This window comes from Lontra canadensis, unplaced genomic scaffold (assembly GCF_010015895.1).
Source record: "Lontra canadensis isolate GAN:19392208 unplaced genomic scaffold, GSC_riverotter_1.0 scaffold35, whole genome shotgun sequence".
Lineage (NCBI taxonomy): Eukaryota > Metazoa > Chordata > Mammalia > Carnivora > Mustelidae > Lontra > Lontra canadensis.
In genome coordinates, this window is record NW_022631029.1 from 6,333,268 (window position 1) to 6,354,426 (window position 21,159).

General features: G+C 49.2%; 1 protein-coding gene across 2 annotated transcripts in view; it reads right to left on the reverse strand.

Annotated features, from left to right (window-relative positions):
* SCAP (SREBF chaperone) overlaps nucleotides 1-21,159 on the reverse strand; it is a 66,740-nt gene that overhangs the window by 15,118 nt on the left and 30,463 nt on the right. For both annotated transcript variants that reach the window (XM_032867897.1, XM_032867896.1), the window contains exons 2-3: nucleotides 18,733-18,952; nucleotides 6,794-6,923 (exon numbers count right to left, since the gene is read on the reverse strand). In XM_032867897.1, coding sequence (XP_032723788.1) covers nucleotides 6,794-6,923; nucleotides 18,733-18,854 — 252 coding nt within the window. In that variant the 5' untranslated portion in view covers nucleotides 18,855-18,952. The remainder of the gene's footprint in view (nucleotides 1-6,793; nucleotides 6,924-18,732; nucleotides 18,953-21,159) is intronic.

The window sequence follows — 21,159 nt, forward strand, 5'->3', positions numbered from 1 at the left end:
TTCCCAGTGAACTTCCCAAGTAGCTATTTTACGTCTTTGCAACTTTCCCAAGGTCTTGGTCCGCTCATTTAATAGGATTGTAACAAACTTGCCACCCAACACAGGCACCCTCAAGCCCCCTCTTCTGGGCATCAAAATTCCCTTACCATGGTTTATTCAATAGGCATGGACCTGACTCTTGTCACCCCACTATCTCAGTCTGGGTTCCCGGGAAGCAGAGCCCAAGACGGGTGGTTTATTTGGAGTGTGCAGGAAGTACAGAGAGGGGGAAAGCACAAGCCACTGGGAGGGAAAGCAACCAACAAAGGGTGTTACCGGCCAAACGACCTCTGCGGTAACAGGTTTTAGCTGAGTCACCCCACCTAAGGGCCTAGAGAGCTCAGGTATTACACGCCTGCCCAGCGGCTCCTGCCTGAGGGCTGTGGCTAGGGGATGCTAACTCCCCAGCACCTTGAGCTTGCTGCACCTGAGATCCGCTGACACAGGTGATGCAGGGAGCGGCAGCTAGCAAGTAATCGAGCAGGCACTGAAAACACAGCGGGACGTGGCCAGGGCCCCACCACTCCCCGTGCTGGGTGCTGTCAAGTGAGAGACAGGCAGACAGACGCAGCCACCCATACCCCAACAGCGGCCACGGAAGAGGAAGGGCGCAGGGATCCAGACGCCCACAGGCACAGAGCGCAGACTCCCCACTAGATGGAGCTTGCGGCAGGCAGTCTTCTCCCGAGACCCCAGGCCACGTGCAACCCCCCGAGTGGGCAGCACCCAGTGACTGGCTTCTGACAAACAGATGACAACGAAAGTAACGAGATGTCATTTCTGAGATTAGGTTACAAAAGCTCATAACCCTTGAGGGCGTAATGCTGCATGAAATAAACCAGTCACAAAAAAACAAGCACTGTACAATTCTACGAGGTACCTCAAGTAAATTTATAGACACAGAAATAACAGTGGTTGCCAGGGGCTGGGGGCGGGGGGGGTTATTAAGAGGTACAGAGTTTCCATTTTACAAGACGAAAAATTGCAGCGGTGGATGGTTGCACAATGTGAACGTATTTAATACCGATGAACTTATACCTAAAAAGGGTTTATATGGTAGATTTTATGTTGTACTTTAACACACACCCATGTGCATACAAGAGTGTGCGTAACTGGAAGGGAAAAGACTGTAACTCTTCCTCTTCTAGAAGTCCCCCTCTTCTGGAAGGCCCACTTAGCAAAGAACTGAGCGGACCCTCAGCCAACACACAGTGCGGAAGGGAGTCCCCCAGCTTGACAGCCTGCACTGCCAGCAGGTCACTGAGCGAGCCTGGAAGTGGATTCTCCCCCGTCAGGCTCAGAGAGGAGCGCAGCCTTGGCTGATACCTTGAGTGCAGCCTTGGGAGACCCTGACCTCGAGGACCCAGATAAGAAAACCAAGGCCCAGAGAGATTAAGGATGTGTCCAAGGACAGAGCAGACAGGCAGCTGAGTCAGGATTAAAGCCAGAGCCACCCAATTCTCCAGCCTGTTTTTTCTCAACAGCCAATGTACCTAGGTAGCTGGGAACCATGAGAGTTCCATAGAGAACTAGAAACAGACAGGAAGGCCCCACATGAGCAGTGTAGGAGGGGAGCTGAGGTCAGGGATCCCCGGGATCTCCAACCACCAGCATTCACAGCATGAGGCGCTGACCAGGACTCCTTGGAAAGCCCAAGTCCAGGCTCAGCCACCACCAGAGACACCACGGGGCTGGCCCTGGAAGCCAGCCACCTCTGCGGCCGGCCAGGTAGGGCTTCGTGTGAAGTTCAGGTTTCCTGGTGAGCCGGTCTAGGGAAGCCAGGCTAGTGCAAGAGACCTCAGGCTTGTTTTGTTCTTGTTACTGTTTTTTGTTTTTTTTTTTTTTTTTTTTAAACACAGTCCTTCCTCTACATTCAGACAGAGCAACCTAGAGCTCCAGGGAGTTTACCTTTATCCTGACACACGCAGGGGCTCTGCAGAACAGACAGAGGATACCTGTTACTCAGCAATTCTGAAAAACAGAACTCCTGATCCTTGTCTTCCAGCCCTGGGCATGTGAGGGGGTGTGGTGGGCGGTGGGTGGGGGGCAGGCTCAGGGGACCCATCTGGGTTCAATTTCTAGTGCCAGCCCCAGCAGTGTGCCTTGGACAATGGTGTCTGTACTCTCTAAGCCCCCAGGCTCTTACTAGGGAACAGGGATAGAATCCCAGACCTCACACTTCACTGTGAGGACCCAAGAAAACACCACATACAATCATCCAGCAAAGTGTCTAGCCAAAAACATGTGAGTTATACGAAGTTACACTACCATGGCTTAAAACTATTAAAATTAGATTTGGCTTCTCCTGCAGATGAATCCTTCCACTCCTTTCACACACCCACCCTTCTCCTAAGCATGGTCACCTCATCTCTAAGTTTCTCCACGTTTAATACAACTGATCTTCTTACTGACACTTTCCTCAAGTCCTTGCCTCTGGGGGATTGGCTTCCCACTGCCCACACAATCAAAGTTGAAACTCCACCACCTCAGATCCAACTTGGCCCCACCCACCTAATCACCTGCCACGGTCCAAGAGAAATGCCTCACTTTACATTCCTGGTCAGCTAAGTAAGCCACCCGGTTTCTCTATTCAACAAGAAGCTTTTCTTTCAGCAACTACTATGTTAAAATACCAGACTATACACGCTTAAATAGAACACAATTCGTACTGGGTAGAAACACAGAGCAGAGAGAAGCAGGGCAAGAAAGCTGGGGGAGGCTTCCTGGAGAGAGTGGCACTGAGCTCAGGCTAAAGGGCTTGCAGGCCTGCTGTGCCCCAGAGGGCAATCCGAGCATATGAACTTTGGTCCTCCTCCAGGACTTTGGCCAGATCTGATCAAGTACAGTGACAGCCACAAATGTGTCAAATGCAAGTGATGGGCCAGGTACCACACTAAGCCTTTGCATGCCTTGTCTAATCTTCTACCAATGGATGATATAGATTCATCCCCATTTTATGAATGGGGAAACAAGGGCACGAAGCTGTGAAGAAACTTGCCCAATGTCACACAAGTGTGGGGAATGGAAAGCTTCTACCATTTCTCCTTTGTTCTTCTCTTCCTCAGGTAAAAACATCCCTCTTTCCAGAAAGTGCCCCTCCCACGCTGACAAGGCTGAGTTAGTGACTCCAATATAGGGTGGGCCTGACTCAGAGTACCAGGACCAGGCAGAGTGGATCAGAGACCTCTCTGCAGGACCCACAAAGGCAAGACCACAGAGCGTAGCTATGGCATCCCATTGTGGGGACACTAAAGCAAAAGGGGAGAAAAAGCATATGGAAAGACTGGCAATTCAATAAAAAGAAATCCAAATAACTGCATTCAAAATGGGCACTTGCAAACAGCAAAAGAAGACATGCAAATACAGTAAGCCCTTGACATTAATCATCTGGGAAAGGCAAATGGAAACCGCAATGAAATTTCTCTATGTATCCATTAAAAAGCCTTTTTTTAAAAAAGATTTTATTTATTTGAGAGAGAGAATGAGAGAGAGCGTGAGCCCGAGCGAGTGAGCATGAGAAGAGGGAGGGCCAGAGGGAGGAGACTTCCCGCTGAGCTGGGAGCCAGATATGGGACTTGATCCCAGGACTCCGGGATCATGACCTGAGCCCAAGGCAGACACTTAACCAACTGAGCCACCAAGCACCCTAGAAAACCTTTTTAAAAACTTGTAGCAAGAGCTTTACGGTATAAAGACTGAACATTGTTACTGTACGGAAATTTAAAAAGTAACTTAGGAGGCTGATGTATGTGAAAAGAATGATGCTTCACCCCTGCAGTCTTCCCCAAACCCACAACCCCAGTCTAGAGGAAAACCGGAAACCTCCCCACCACCCCGAGACGGGCGGCTCTACGAAACACCTGGCCACCACTTGGAGCTGCCAAGCTCATCCAAGACCAGGAAGGTCTGCGAGGCGGCCAGGGAAGCAGCAAGTGCAGGTGGTGTGGTGCCCTAAATGGGATCCTGGGAAAGACAAAGGACTTCAGGTTAAAAACCAAGAAAATGTGGTTTCCTTAGTTTCCCTTAGTGACAGTTTCTCTGAATTTCCTTGCTTTTGATAACCTTGACAGTTTTTCGTAGTTGTGGTCAGGCAGTGCACAAAAAGTCCCTCAACTGGGACTCATGTGATGTTCTTTCCATAATTAGGCTGGGATTATGGGTATCTGGGAAGAAGACCAGGGGCAGAGGGTCTCACCTGTCGCACCTCAAGGGTATACACCATCAGCCTGATCTACCACTGCCGACGCTAACCCTGACCGCCTTGCTGGGGAGGTATCCAACTGGTTCTCCACTGTAAAGTGCTTCTTTTCTCCCCGTCTCCATACGGTGTTCTCTGGAAGGAAGCCGCTATGCACAGTGCACGCTTAACGAAGGGGGTTATATCCCACCGCCTTGAGGGCAGAGTACTTACATCAATTATTTTGTATTTTTGCCCAAATTTGTCTATTTCCCCCATTTACTTATTTGATCATATGAACTCAGATATTTATTTTATACTTTGGCCTATAATCCAATCCAATACTTTGCTTTATTGCAAAATATATTTTATTTTCCAGCACTGACCACCAGGAGCTCTTTCAGTCGGTTCCTGTGTCCCTTTGACATGTACCATATTTATTTTAAACGGACATCTTTGTCTTGTCTAAGTGGCATGGGACCTCCCTGGAAGCCGTGAGCGCCATGTGTCCCCTAGGTCGCACCCTGCCGGGCACACCGCAGACATGCAGTAAACATATGGCGAAAGCTGGAAGCAACGAGGGAAGGAAGGACGTTCCCGTTCCCCAGTGGGCGGCAGGTGCTTGTGCTGTGCTGCCTGAAGCCTGAGAACCCTGATTTTCCTTTGGAAACGGTCCGCCTCATTCTCAGCCTCATGATGGAGACAAATGATGAAGCCAGTCAACAAAGTACCCGCCTTCACCCCTGGATCTGGGATGGGGAGTGACACGTAACCTCCCTTAGGATCAGCCTGGCACCCTCTCATCCCACACCAACGTGGGGCTGGCGCTGCTGGAGCTGCTGGCAGGCAGATCATGGGCGGAGCTGACAGAGTGGAGAGAGGGGCTCCTTCTGAGGCCCAAGCCATAGTGTCCTTGAGTTCTAGGACTCCCCAAATTCCCTTCTTGCTTACTCTGGTTTGGGCTGAGTTTTCTCTTCCTCGTAACTAAAGCAGTCCCTACCGCTCCTGCTTTGCTGTCCTGGATTTTGAGCATGGATTGTCCACGGAGGTAAGATGACTGACCACTGGCCTGCACAGCCACCAGGTCACTGCACAGAGGCCTTCAAGGCAGGGGTGGGGGGTGCTCCAGTGAGGACGAGAGAGCAGACAATCCTCTGACTGCTGCGCCCGCAGTTATCCAACAGCTGCTTACTACCGTCATCCCAGACCGAAGAAGGGCACCACAGAAGTTCAAGGAGCTCACAAACACATCACCCCCTCCCTGTATTATTAAATGCCTCCCTGATATCGTCAGGCCCACCAAACTCCTGGAGTCATGAAATACCCACCAACACAGACCACCCTTGTTGTGACCAGGAGCCCTCGGTTCCACTCTGTGGTACAACTGCTTCAAGAGGTTAATGAGGGTAAAATGTCTGAACCAAGAAGGTCCCAGGCTGGGCCAATGGTCAAGCTGAGACACGAAGTCACAGAGCAAGTTCCTGCCAACATCAGTCATGCTCCCTCCGACGTTAATGGATGGCATCCTAGTAAGCTGGATGCATGTACAGCTTAACACACACCCGGCTGACCACGGTACCGGATGGTCACATTACCCGCAATGGAAACAGAGGAACGTACCATCACACTCAGAGAAGGCGGCAGAGGAAGAGCTCTGCCCTCTGAGCTTTGCTTTTCCTCCTCAACAACATACTCAGCCCAGTACAAGTCCACGGGACCAAAGCACAATGTGTGAAGGATGGACAGTTTATCCACTACCTGGCAAGTAAAAACTTTAGGGATGGGCTCTGGAGCTTGCCAGATTTCCAAGTAACGACTCCAGTGTCAGAGTGAGTGAGTTCCTCCGCCTCAGACCCTCAACTGGAGCGACTCTTACTTCCTCGTAGACATCAGAGCTCAGTCAACTGAGGACAGTACGGTCCAGAAGCAGCAGGGACCCGGAGTCAGGAGTCCTGGGGTTCTGATGGCAGTGCTGACCCCGTGTAAACTGAGTAACAGAGGCCCTTCATCACTCCGGGCCCCATTTCCTTAACTGTAAAAGGGATTTAAAAAACCCAAAACACAAAACTCCACTCTCTCTACCTAACTGCATTTTGAGGAGAAAATCGGACCTAACCGACCTAACCGATCTGAAGAAATAAGGCACACACGGCATACGTTAGATGGTGTCAAGACTCTGCAGACAACATTCTCTAGGGATGCTCCGTGGCTCTCATGACCGCGTGGGGCAAGGAGGAGATGGCCTGGCTGCTGGCGCCATCTCAGGCTGCTCGGCCCGGGGCATGGTGTGTGAGCTGCCCAGCTAGCATCCTGAACCCACCCGGCCACAGCGATGACAACCACATACCCCACCCCCGTGTTGTAGGACAGTCTCACTTTTGTGTCATTTGGGGTTTCCTTTCAAACAAGGCTATTCACTAACTGTGACTAGGTGTTTGTGGTGCCTGTGTAGAGCCGGTCAAGTACACATATTCACTAGTCAGAAGATGGCCACCCTCACACACTCCCAGGACCCCTGCCTCGGCCGATCTCCACCCAACCCTCAGGGCTCTCCCCGGCCACACGCTGAGCACCTACCCACTCTGGCCGCTCACTGGGCTCCCCTGGTTTGTGGTCAAGGGCCACAGGCGGGGGCGAGTAGTCCTTCACGGGAGTGGTGAACTCCACCGGTCCCGTCCCTGGCAGGGGCAGTTTCAGCAGTGGGCAGCTGGGATGAACAAGAAGGAGAGAAGGGTTAGGACACGGCGGGAGCACAGTCTGCGCCGGGATGAGTGACGCAGGAGCCACCGCAGGTACAGTACACGTGTGCAAAATACTGGAATCATAAAAATTCAGGGCTAGAAACACACTCACAGAAGCCGCCTTCTGAGATCAGAATTTTTTCAAGCTCATTTTAAGCCACAGAAAGCTTACAAGGAAGTCTAATTCATAAAACAGGTTGAACATTTTTAGAGACGTAACAAAGATGCTAAAAAAAAATTGTCAAATTAGATGTAAGCAAGACAACAAGAAGAAACTGGGGGGGGCGGTGTCTATAAAAATCCCAAAGAGCCTGAGGCATACTGATGGGCAATTGCTCCAATTTAAAGAGACCACGAAAATTGTGTAGAACACATTGAGGGTATGGTTTATAATCAGACCCGCCATTCACAAGGGAAAACCCTGGCCTTGTATCAAAAAGCTGGCACACTGATGTGCATTTTCTTTCACATCTTTTTAAGAATACTTCTGTTTTTAATTGAGAATTAACTTTTATAGAATACAACGCACTAATCTTAACTACGTAGTTCAATAAGTTTTTAAATATACATACACCTGTATAATCACTACCTAGATCAAGCTATAGGACATTTCCAGAACCTCAGAAGGCACCTTGTACCCTTGCCCAGTGAAGAGCATCCCCCAAACTACTATCGGGGGTGTCTGGGTGGCTCAGTGAACGTCTCTTGGTCTCATCAGGTCTTGATCTCAGGGTCGTGAGTTCAAGCCCTGCACTGGGCTCCGCAGTGGGTGTGGAGCCTACTCAAAAAAATAAAATAAATAAATTAGAACTTCTACCACCATAAATTAGCTTTGCCTTTTTAATGGCTTACAAATGCAATCACCCATGCCACGTGTGTACTCATGACTGGCTGCTTTCACTTAAACTTTATCTGCTCGATTCACCCACCCCAGTGCATGCGGCGGATCACCCCTTCCCACAGATATGTGCCGTTCCCCTGAATTACACCTCAGTGCATTTTCCCATTCCATTGTCAAGGAACCTTTGGCTGGTTTCCAGTTTCAGTTATTAAGAATAAAGCTATTATGGTCATCTTTATATATGGCTTTCGGTGGCCATACGCAATCCTTCTGTTGGGTGTGTTCCTAGAAGACAACTTCTGGGTGTTAGAGTGCACTTGTTCTGCTTTGTAGAGAATACTAATTTTCCAAAGTAGTTGCACAAATGTTATGTGCCCACCAGTGGCGTGACGGGAATTTCAGATGCTCCAGAGCTCTGCCACCTCTAGATGCTGTCAGGCCAATTAACTGCAACCATGGCCAGGAGAAGGCCTGGGTCTCTGTGGTTTCAATGTGCAACAATGTTGAAAAGTCTTTTGCATGCTTTTTGGCCATTTGGACACATTCTCTTTTCTTCAACTCTTTCGATTATCTTTTTCTCATTGATTCATAGTTCTTTATATATTCTAGCTATGAGTACGGAGTCCTCTTCACAGCTCCACACTTCCCTCCTTGTACAACTTTCACAGCACCCCACCACACTTGGTGTATTGTGTTATTTTCGTTCTCATCTCAAGGTATTTCCTAATTTCCCTTCTGATTACTTGACTCATTGGTTGTTTTAGTATGTACCCTTTAACTTCCACTTATCTGTGGGTCTTCCAGTTTTCCTTCTAATATTTTTAGATTCATTCCACTGTGGAAAAGACACTCTATATGATTTCAGTCTTCTTTCATTTATTAAGACTTGCTTAACGTGGCCTAACATACGGTCTATCAGGGAGAAAGTTCCATGAGCACTTGAGAAGAAGGTCAATCCTGCCGCTGCTGGGTGTTCTCTACACGTCTGTTAGGTCTGGCTGGCAGACACTCTTGCTCAAGTTCCCCATTTCCTTATCATCTTGTCTGGTTTTTGTAGCCAGTACTGCAAGTGGAGGATTCAAATAACTGTCACTGTAGATTTCTCAATTTTGCATTTCAATTCTGTCCATTTTTGATTCATATGCTTTGGGGGCTCTTGTTGGGGGGTGTGTGTGTGTGTAACTGTCATGCACTCTTGCTTATTAAAGCATTTATCAACATCCTTCTTTGTCTCATAACCTTTTAAATAGTATCCAATAATCATACAGCCACTCTAGGTCTCTTTCTGTTACTATTTGGCACAGAATATATTTTTCCATCCTCTTATTTTCAGCCTCTCTGTGTTATTACATCTGATGTGTAGTCTGTATCTGAAGTGTCCTGTAGACAGCATACAGACAGATTCTTTTTAAATCTAATCTGCCAATGTCTCTTTTAATAGAAGAGTTTAACCCACTCACATTTTATATTATTACTAATAAGGAAGGATTTATTTGTACCACTTGTTTTTGCATGTCTTATATGACTTTTGTTCCTCAATTCCTTCAATTGCTTTTTTGTGTTTGTTTGGTTTTTGGTATCTGGCTGATTTTTGGTAGTGTGCCACTTTGACTCCCTTCTTTCCTTTTCTGCATTTTTCAAGTTATCACTTGGTCACTATGGGGAGTACAATTATTATTAACAATTTACAACAACCTAGATTAAATACTGCTGTTATAGAGGGGTTCTACAGATGTGAGCAAGCAGGAGAAGGGGTCAGTGACCTTGAAAATAAGACAACTGAAACCATCCAGCCTGAAGAGCTTAGTTTCAATAGTACCTAAACACTGTTTCTACAGCTCTCTGTCTCTCCCCTTTTATAATACTATCGCCACAGACTCCAATCTGTATATTGTAGGCCCATCATCTTAGACTTAAAAATAATTGTTCAATGCACTTGCCTTTTAAAGCCCTAAAGACAAAGAAAGATGTTACAAACCAAACCAAAAGTTACAAACTGGTTACCTTTACTAGTGCTATTTTTTTTTAAGATTTTTTTGAATTTATTTATTTTACACAGAGAGAGATCACAAGTAGGCAGAGAGGCAGGCAGAGAGAGAGGGGGAAGTAGGATCCCTGTTGATCAGAGAGCCTGATGTGGGGCTCAATCCCAGAACCCTAGGATCATGACCTGAGCCGAAGGCAGAGGCTTAACCCACTGAGCCACTCAGGCACCCCTACTAGTGTTATTTTTAATTTTAAATTACTGTCTAGTATCCCTTCATTTCAGCCTGAAGGGCTTTCTTTACTTAGTGTTCTTGTACAGCAGGCCCAGTGGTAGCTAATCCCCTCAGCTTTTGTTTGTCTGGATATATCTCAATTTCTCCATTACCAAACAATCATATGGTATAATATATGATTCTTTCCTGAGTTTTTTCATTCAAAACTTTAAATGTTATCCCATTGCCTTCTGGCCTCCATGGTCTCGGAGGAGAAATCAGCTGTCAGTCGTACCGACACTCCCCTGAACACGAACAGTTGTTCCTCTCTTGCTGCTTTCAAAAGCCAAGGTTCAACTGTTTGGAGGTAGGTGTCAAGGGCTGTCTCCAGACTTAGCTAAGGTTCTGCTCTGGAAAGCTCTGCACAGCACACAGGCTGAGCCCTGGACTCTGCCTGTGGAGAGGAGTCTGGGGGCCCAGAGCTAACACGGATGGAGCGTGAGCTTCACTCCAGGATGAAAGCAGGCAGTACTCAGTACTCTCCATGTCTGCGTTCACGTCCCACACCACAGCTGCTCGAAGCACACTAACTGGACTAGATGCAGCCTTTTTCTCAAACCATAAATTACTAAAAACATCTGTGAATTCCAGGAGTCCAAACACTACAGCAGGAAGAGAAAGAAGGGAAGGACACTCCAGAGCCTCCAACTTTCTTAGGACAAAGTCTCTTGGGAAAAAGGTCCACCGACCTTGAAATTCTTCAAGAGGCTCCCAGTGATTCTTCTGTGCCCTGGAGCCACACAGTTGCTCTCTTGCTTCTGAGGCTCCATCCCTGCTGGAACACGCTTGCCCATTCTTCTAGATAACTCATCTCTGAGCTCTCAGTTGTGGTACCACTTGCCCCAGGAAGTCTTTCCCCTTTCCCCAATATCTGGGTTCCCTTCGGTAGCTCCTCCTGTGAGATACCAAAGTGCCCCATACTCACGCCAACATGGTTCTTATCACTGACAGTGGACCAGTTTCTGTCCCCGTACTAGTGGTAGTTTCTCTCACTGAGCACCTATGTGCCAGATATGGATCCCAGTGCCTCCCACCTATGTGCTCATGTGAGCCTCACCACAACCCAATGAGACACGCACAAGCTACCTCACCACTAGAAAGCAACAAAACCAGTATGTCAACACCGACAGTGTGGCACCAGAGTCTGTGTTCTTAAGGTCACACTTAAATACCTTGTACTGCATTTTTTTTTGCTAAAAAAATTTAATCGACCATATATCCCTCTTAACGTAGGCAAAGAAAAACACCAAATTCTACAAGACTGCAAAATGCGAGGGAATAATCACCATCCATGGCTGCAAAATTCTAGCCAAAAGGAAAGCTTTGAAGGAAAGTGTCAGGCAATTTTCAAAAGTAAAAACACTCACTTTTCCAAGGTTAGAAAACAGACTAGAGACATTTAAAGAAACTGTCTGGGGATTTCTACCACCAACCCCATGTTACTTCTGCAAAACTCGTTTCTGAGACCAGATTATATCTTGGCTTGCCCTGATCTCACAGGGGCAAAGGAAATGAACCATGTCTCCAATACCTCCTCTTCCTTTCCTGTCTCAGCTCCACCCATCCAGCTGCTCAGGCCAAGCACTTTGATCTTGACTCCTCTTTTTCTCATACTTCACATCTGGTCCTCAGACTATCCTGAAGGCTCCACCTTCAAAATATATCCAGATAAGGCCACATCCAGGCCTTCCACTTGGACTAAGCAACCATCAGCTCTCACCTGGGGCAATGCACTAGCCTAGCTAGACTCTGCTTCTATCCCTGAAATCATTTATCTCTTAGCCAGGTATGGACCTGAAATCCCCAATTGCCCCCACCCGTAACTCTGCTACCACACCTGTGTGGCCCGTTCCCCACATAAGACCACCCGACACATCTCCTACAGGCTACTGGTGCTTCCCTTATCCCCCCTGTTCTTATTTCTGGGTATGCTGGCTCAATTCCCAATTTCCAGCTGCTAGGATTTGCATCTCTGTCCCTGACGCTGTTCCACTGCTGTTGGAGGCCTCTCTGCCTAAGTGGTGGGAACTGATGCTAGCGGGAGGCAGCCCTCAACCAGCAGCTGATGTTGTTACTGTACAGACTGGGGGTTCACAAACTACAGCCAATGGCCCATTTTTGTGTGGCCCATGACCTAAGAATGGTTTTTACACATTTAAGAGGTTCTTTTAAACAAACAAAGGGACACCTGGGTGGCTCAGTCAAACATCTGCCCTGCTCAGGTCATGATCTCGGTTGGGTCACTGAGCACCAAGTCGGCAGGCTCCCTGCTCAGTGGGGAGTCTGCTTCTCCCTCTCCCTCTGCTCCTTCCCCGCTCATGCTCACTCTGTCTCAAATAAAATCTTAAAAAAACTAAAACAACAACAACAAAGTGACTGAGGCGGTGTGTGGCTTTACTCTCTGGCCCTTTAGGGAAAGAGTCCGCTGACCCCTGGCACAGACTGTCCAACCCCCCACACCCAGGCAGGAGCTCTGAGGCAGCCGTCCTACCCCATTTCTGCACATTCCCCGGTGAGCTGACACAGCTGCCTGTGGGGCTCACTCCCGGATGCTGCTCCTTGCTTCCTAGCTCACTGGCGCCCGAGCTCATGTCATCTCACACACAAGCTACATGTATGTACTCAATCCTTGCATCAGGGGAACCCAAACCAAAATGCCCTTCAGCCCACCAAGTGCCAGCCAAATTCCTGCCTATCCTTCAAGGCCACACTGCCTCCACACTCCTCTGTCCCCAAGCAAATCAGTCCCTCTCCTCTATACTCTGCCGCAGCCTGCAACCACTGAGCCCAGAGACCCCCTACTCATCTACACGATTAATACAGGAAACAGAGGGAGGGGACATGCCATTTTAATTCCTGCATCCCAAATCCTAGCCACATGGAAGACATTCAGGAAATGTTCAGGATGAGCTATCTTCCAGACGGCCCACCCAAGGCTGACTTTGTGAGTGCACATTTTGCTGCACAGAACTCCATGCTCATAAGGTCCGAGTGCTTGGGGTTTAATGCTCTGCTATAGCAGTATGGAAATTCTTAATAAATTTAAACTTGTGTTCTGAAGTCCACCACAATAGAGTGTGTGCTGAGGGTATGGTGTGTAGGTTCACCTGTGGTCCCTCCTCCCTGGGACACATTCTTGACCACTAGCCCCTCTGCCCCCACATCCCAGGACCTGGCCTTGCCCTCCCTTATCCACGTATCCTGTTTGTTGCCGCCCTCCAGCAGGGGCCTGAATGTGAACAAAGGGAGGGGGTCAGGGTCAGATGTGCACACACTCTGTTGTGTCCCAGGGCAGGGTGAGGTGACGGCCATCCCACAGCCCATCTGGTGGGCCTTTGGGCAGGGATGTTTCACCCACTCCCATGCAAGAATATTTAGGACCCTGAATGGTCCTTTCCCCTGCTTCTTGACCCAAAGCAGCCCTGCAATGTCCTATTCCTCTAGTCCCACAATTAAGGGGATGCTACTGGCCTGTCTCACCCCCTCTCACTCCCAGTCATCTGGGATTGGGGTTCAGAAAATGCTGAAGACAAATGGAAACAGCAACCACAGAAATGACGCTCAGAGACATTGCCTAAGGCACCTGTCTGGAGACATCAAGGTGAGAGATGTTTCCTCTCTTCCCTTCTCAGGGGAGAACCACAGTGCAGGCCGAGGGGTGGGGTAGCGAAAGACTAGAAGGCAGTATTTCTGAGCTCTCCTGCTCTCTTGTGTCTGAGGAACTTTCGGGTGGTGAAGGAGTCTTTGATCTCTCACAGGCATTCCAGAGCCTTTCCGGAGCTTGTTCATGAGGCCAGGAGTAACTCTTGCTGGGGGAGGCTTGGGCTTTGGCATGCTGGACAGGCCAGCGTCCAGCAGCAGCTGCAGCAGCCGGTCCCTTGGGCTCTCAAGTGTCGGCTTCAGGGCACAGCTCAGTGGGGCTTTGGGACTCATCCTCAGCTATCCAGCCTGGCTCTCCAGAACACAGTCACGGACAGGCCTTCACCTACTTAGATTTCTTTCCTGTCCACAAAGAGAATAAAATGTGTCTAGAGTGGCCACACAGGCAGAGAAAAAAGGAGCCTTTAATACAAGCCCCTGTGTGCACACCCCACCAAGAGCATGGTGATCTGGGGAAACTCAAAACTTGGGCAGAGCAGGAGAAAGGCTGCCACGCAGAACCACCACAACTGAGACATGCAGCCTCAGCCCCAAGGTACTGTGTCCTTCCAGAGAAAAAGGAAGAGGAAAGGAGCCAAGCCTGCTCTGGCATTCCTGCACAGGCTGCACAATGACACGGGGTTCAGAATGGCCTCACCGTGATCTGACCTGCTCTCCAAATTAAAACCACCCTCTCTAGCCATGAGCAGCAGGCTGCAGAATCAACAGTATCAAGGGACACAATGGCCCTCATGCTAACCTCTGACCTGCAGCCAGGAAGGTCAGTAGGTAGCCTGGCACCCAAGCACTCTTTCTTCATCCCACGGTGCACCTACCACACCCCCGCCTGGAAGCGAGAGCACCCTCTGCCCTGCTGGGCTGCTGCTGGGCCACACCTCGGGTGGCCTAACCTCCAGGAAATGTGAAGACACCTCTTGCCACAGTGCCTACATGCTGCAGGTTTCATCAGATTTTCCCAGAGGAAAGAGCATTCACGGCTCCCAGGGTGATCCGCTGCTGACAAACAGGGTCTACAGCTCATGTGACCTTTAAGATCTGAACAGGGGTCTCAAGAGCAGGAGTCCTTTGAGTTCAAGCTGCACCAGTGCCCCATTCCAGGGACAATAAAAGATAAGCCACTAAACAGACTGCAGGTATCTAACAAAACTACTAGAAGCTGTCTACGACCCACACTTTGCTTTCTGCAGGCAACCTGAGACTGAACAGGAGGGGGGACCCTGCCCTGGACAAAGAAGCTTCGCAGGTTAGAAGAGGACAGGGAGGCTTGTGCCCTAGGGCCACAATATCTGGTCTCTTAGACAAAAAGGCCCAGAATCTGTGGATCTGTTGAAACAAATTTTGTCATTTTAGGAGGCTAACAGACTTCATTTAGCTTTGCAAAATGTTTCCTAAGCCAATCAGATTTTAAGAAAAGCTGTTAAAAGGCTCCTTCGAGATGACAGGACAAAGCTGCTGCTCTGGGAAAATACACAGCACTGAGAACGGGACAGTATCTAAGGCTGGTTTTCCTCTTCAAAGAAAAACCTCGTGACTGCAAAGACACGAGGAACCTGTAGCGCCATGAGAAGGTGGGACCAGAGGAGGTAGCAGGTTTTCAGAGGGGCTCTCCGGGGGACCATCCTTCCTGCCCAGCTGCTGAGTGAGCTGATGGCCACAACCATGAACAGGAAAAGAGGGGACGAAGACGCCACTCATTCTTCCTACAGGGTTTGGCTCAGAGGTTTTCCCCCAGAGAAGCCTCCCTGACACCACCATCTCCCTTTGCACCAAGGCCAGGTCACATCTGCTGAGCATGACATCCAGCGGCACTACGGCTATCTGTCTTGGGTCCAGATCGCGCTTCTGAGGAGAGAGATGATACGTGTGTCACTAGGCTGGCACAGTGCTTGGCATATGTTATGGCCATCTTTTTTTTTTTTTAAGATTTTATTTATTTCTTAGAGAGAGAGAGAGAGTGAGAGAGAGCATGAGAAAGGAGGGTCAGAGGGAGAAGCAGACTCCCTGTGGAGCTGGAAGCCCGACACGGGACTCGATCCCGGTCCTCCGGGATCATGACCTGAGCTGAAGGCAGTTGCTCAACCAAATAAGCCACCCAGGGGCCCCTGTTATGGCCATCTTTACTGAAGTGCTATAAAACCCACTTGGAGCTCTCTCCTCAATTTCTGTTACACAGGGCTAATGTGTCAAAACCCCTCTCTGGTCTTGTCCAGGCAGGTTCCGCCTACAGATCCTGCTCCTGGCCCTCGGCCGCTGAGACCATGTCTCTTGGGCTTCCTGTTCAGGGAGCAAACTCCTTGCAACAAAAGCTATCAGCACTAAGCGGTGTTCTTTAAAAAGTTCCTGTCACCTTGGTGAAGTGGAGGAGGTACAGGGCTTCCCACAAGGACCTGCCGGCTGTAATACCACTTATCAGCTCTCCACACCAGTGTCGTCATCATGAAAAAAAACCCAGGACATAACCACCCCCGCTAAGGATGTCAGGCATCAAGTGGAACAGCACGTGTGAAAGGGAAAGTACCAAAGGACCTACAAGCCAGGCGTCAAGGAAGATCAGTCTTCCTTGCCTTCCCATCAGCCCGGGCCTACCCCTAGCCTCGCCCGCCCCTTCCCCAGGACGGACGTTCAGCCAGGAGTGCCTGCGGGATGGAAGGCAGGGTTGGCAGCCTCTGGGCTGTGTTGGTTGTTAAATATCGTTATCATCACATAGGCCTCTTCCCCAACCTTCCAGCCCATTCGAATTCACCCAGAGTCGAGAAGGGGTCCTCCAAGCTTGAGACCGTAGCCACCTTCTAAGGTTTTCACACCAGAAAACCTCACGTCATAAAACCAAGAACTGTCTGTTCTGAAACGCTGTGTAAGAGCAAATTACTCCTTCAGAGGGAAGACCCGACGGCACCCAAGCAGCTGGTACATGTATCCACATTCCTGGTCCAGGACGCTGCCTGGTCTCACCCAATCCCCAAAGATGAATGGCAAACAGGAAACATCCTTCCCTCTTCCTGTAGCCAGAGTTATCTCTGTGGACAGGGAATCACAACTGCCCCTCTTCGACTCAAACTGACCACACAGCATACAAGTTAAGTTCACTGTACTCGTTCACCAAGTATTTCTTACCACCTTCCCACGTATGGAGGCCACTGAAGACCCAAGGATTTAGTGCGCGGGAAGCCCAGTCCCACCACCCCCAACAGAAGGCCATACCGGGGATAATAACCATGAGTGTCCCCACGAGCTGCTCTGGAAAACAGAATAAAAGAGAAAACACTTTTAGCGGAGACGTGGCAGAGCCGCAGACAGGTTTTCAAGAAAGACAGTCCGGTGGTTCTCAGCACGTGGTCCCAAGCCTGGGAACTTGTCGGAGATACAAATTCCTAGACCCAGCCCAGACCTGATGAATGAGAAACTCTGGGCGAGGCCCAGCAGTCTGTGTTGCGCATGCCTCCAGGTGATTCTGCTGCTAGCTCAGGTTTGAGAACCAAGCAGGCCAAGCCTAGAAAAGTATGATTTTGAAGGATAGAGATGGCTTTTAAATAAAAGGTACGATCTTGAGAGATTTTTAAAAAGATAATTAGAAAAAAACCACACACACAAGATCTGGGTTCTACTAATATATGTCCTACAGGATGTAGCTGTATCTTATCTTTTACAACACAATTTAACAAAAGTTAAGCATCAGTACAAAAACACTTAGCCAGAAGAGAGGGGAGTCAGGGTAACAGAGTACCTCGAGGGCAGGCACAAGAATCCTTAGGCCCAGTATCCCTGCTTATTAACTGTGTAGACCATGCAAGGCCCCAATCCCCCACCCTCCTTTGGTTAAATGGAAATATAACTGGAATGCTTTCCAAGGTTATTATGAGGATTGATGAGATTAATTATATGCCTGAAGCACCCAGCAGGAAATTCTCAATGAAAGATACTCATCTTCCTTAGTCCTAATTAGAGAAGAACTTGGGATCATTAACAACGGACAGCGAGCTCAGTCCTGAACCATCCTCCTTCCAGCAAGGCACTGAACGCATCCAACAAAGGTCAGATGTATCAACAGTGTGGAAATCCTTCCAGAGGCAAGGATAACACATTGGGCTTTCTTCATGGCTGTCAGTGTTTTAGAGCCAAAAAAGGCCCTCAGATACCCTTTTACACCAAACCCATCCTTTTACATGTCATCATCAGCTGTAGCCTTCGGCTTCTGTGAGGCTCTGTAACAGAAAGACAGACGTGAACCAAAGGCGGCTACGGCAGGCATGACAGTCGTCGGGGAGCACAGCAGGCCCTGAGAATCAGCAAGAGGTCAGAAAGAGGCTCCTCATGAACACCAGAAAATGACTGGAGAGCAGAGAACCAAGTCTCTGTGTGAACCTGCACGAGGGTGACCAAGGACTGTTCAAATGGATTTTGTTTTAAAACACTGGAATGCTTCTGCTCTTCACAGGTACCAAGATGAAAGTGTCGCTGTGGAGAAGGAATATTACAAGATCATGCCTTTCAATTATCTTCCAGTTTCTTAGTGGCATCTACACATCATTTTGAAATAGACTGCTAGTGACATGAACAAATCTGGCGAATGCCTAAGCCGGGGCCAGCCTGAACCGTTTTCAGTCTAACGGCTAAACACCTCAGGACTCGAACTCTCCACCCACCAGCTCCAGTGAGCCTCCAGTTTCACTGTGTAAAAAGTACACACAGTTTTGGGACGCCTGGGTGGCTCAGTTGGTTAAGCAGCTGCCTTCGGCTCAGGTCATGATCCCAGCGTCCTGGGATCGAGTCCCGCATCGGGCTCCTTGCTCGGCGGGGAGCCTGCTTCTCCCTCTGCCTCTGCCTGCCATTCTGTCTGCCTGTGCTTGCTCTCTCTCCCTCTCTCTCTCTGACAAATAAATAAAATCTTAAAAAAAAAAAAAATTATTAAAAAAAAAAAAAGTACACACAGTCCAAGGGCTGCAGAGCACTCAGGATTAGGAAACCTGCTGTCCCAACACAGTGGCCTACCATATCCAGCGCAACTCAGAAACATACCAGCAGGCTACGATGCAGAGCCCTGTGAAGAGGATGATAGGGATGGGGTAGGATGCGCAGAGCAGCCCATGGTTGTAGAAGGCCTGAGATATCTTCTCACGCAGCCTTTCAGTCAGGGTCATCCTCAGCTGAAGTCACCTTGCTGCCATCCCGGAAAGTGACCATGGATCAGCCTGGTGTGCGCTGGATAGCACTGACAATGGACACCATCGGCTGGTACCTGGCAAGAAGGGAGAAAAGTCAGCGAGTCCTGGCTCGGCACACTGGGGCTGCCAGGAAAGGTAGCTGTGATGCGTGGCTGGCGACGTGACCCCTTCTGATCAGCTCTAACTGTGGGCAGTTTCTCAGTCAGTCTAACCCAAGAGCCAAAAACTGCCCCTCTAGCTCTGACGATGAACTCTCAACCCTCTTCCATACAATTACTTCTAAAAGACCACTCCCTCGAGAGGGCACTGTTCCCACAGGTGGCACAGGAAAGCACACCTGAGTAGCAGACATCACCTTCAGCTGCTCTCTGACAAAGGGGCATTCTGGACATCCTCCCCACCTTCCTCTGGGCACAGGTCAGACTGACAGAAATCCTTGGGATTTCCAGAAAAACTTTACATAGGGCTGACCCCTCAGAAAACACATTCTTGCACAAAGAGTGTTTCACTGGTAAGGAATGTTCAGCAGAGTTAGCCTTTAACATAAGAAACACGAAAAAAGCGCAGGCTTCTGGCAGAAAACACATTTCATGGTGGCAGCAGCATTAGGGGAAGCTACTGCTCCCAGTCAGGCTGGGACACAGTCGTGTTGCGGCCTGCCCAGCCCCAGTCTCCTTTGTGCCACAGAGGAACCACCTCCCTCCACAGGATTGGGCCTCGACACGCTGTCAGTCAAGGTGCCCCTCCCTGACCCACACCAGGCCAGGTGGTTGGGCCTCTGTCCCTGGACTTTGACTTCTGAGCAAAAAGAAATAGGAACTAGATGTGCTGGTGCTTATTCAACCCCAACAGGTTCCTGCTCCCAAGATCATGGCTCCTCTGATGCGAGCACCTTCTGAAGACGATGCTCAGCAGCTTTTCTTTCCAGTCTGTGAGCCACTGTATATCCTTCCAATAAATCCTCTTTCTGCCTGTGTGAGCCAAAATTAACTTCTGTTGCTTCCAAGTAGAAAACCTTAAACCAATAAAATCAGAATAGAAAACTCCAGCAAAGGCCCAGGGATCTAGAATTCCCTTCATTACAAGCTCTCCACTGTTGCCCTAAAATAGAAATCTGTATCTCCTGCTCCGTGTTGCCGTTTTCTTCGGTCTGTGTTATAGGGAACGTGCCCAGACTTGTGTCCGGGCTTGATCAGGCTCACTGATGGGAACCCAGGCCAAAGAGGTGACTCCCAGAAGCGTCAAGACCGGAAAGGAGAGGCCACAGGAGTCACAGCACAGCCACCTCGCAAGAAGATGAATGGCTAACGCTCCTTCCACCTTCCACAAAACACGAGCTTTAAGTGCATTTGCAATTTTCCAGCCCAGCAACCTTCTAAGGATATAGAACCCTCTGTGGGTCAACTCGACAGGCTCGAGCGGATAGAGAGCCTGCAGGTGGCAGCGGCTGGCTGAGCCGTTTCCAGTAGCTCAGCCATTCACAAGGCTCGCCTGGAGCCCCGCATGTCAGAGAGGTGTCTAGCAGAGCACCCACCGGGGGCGACCCGCACTAGTGCTCACCACCCAGCAGACGCAAGGACCCCGGGAAGCAGTGTTTCTGCTCCTGCTCCCTGGCCCTCCATCCTGCCCCTGGGGTGCAGGTGGGGACACACACACTGATGAGATGTTCACCTGCAGGGAGAGAGACACTATCACAGGGATCCCCAAAGACTGAAGGCCAGAAACCAACCGTACCTCTTCCAACCTCAGTCCTCTGGCAAGTCTCACATCTCTTCCCTTAAGTGTCGCAAAACCAAGCCCTCCAAAAAATTCTGATTGTGTGATCCCAATCTCCTTCTCCGCCTCCTCTGTACACACATCAGTAACACAGGAGGGGGAGGGGCCCCACCTCTGCATTCCTGCTTTCACCAGTGCAACTAGAGAAGAAAAAAACGATCTAATTCACTTCCAGTCTGCAGCCAACACAACTCTTTCTGACATGATCTTAATTTCAGCTCCCACTGACCTTAATATTACCAGCTATACTAATTGTTAATTTTCATAGCACCCAGAAAACGAGGCCAAAAAAATGCAAATTCTAGTTTATTACAGAGCCAACCTACCTGAACCTACCAAGAGGAGACATTATTCATCTCTATTCCACTGTATACAATTTTAGTGCAAAGCTACTCCAAAGCAAAATTTGTATGTGATCCAAAAACCTGTTTTTCCTACATTGCCCCATACTTATAGGTTTCTTCAGATCAAAATCTACAGCTCTGCTCCCTGAATTTAAAGAGAT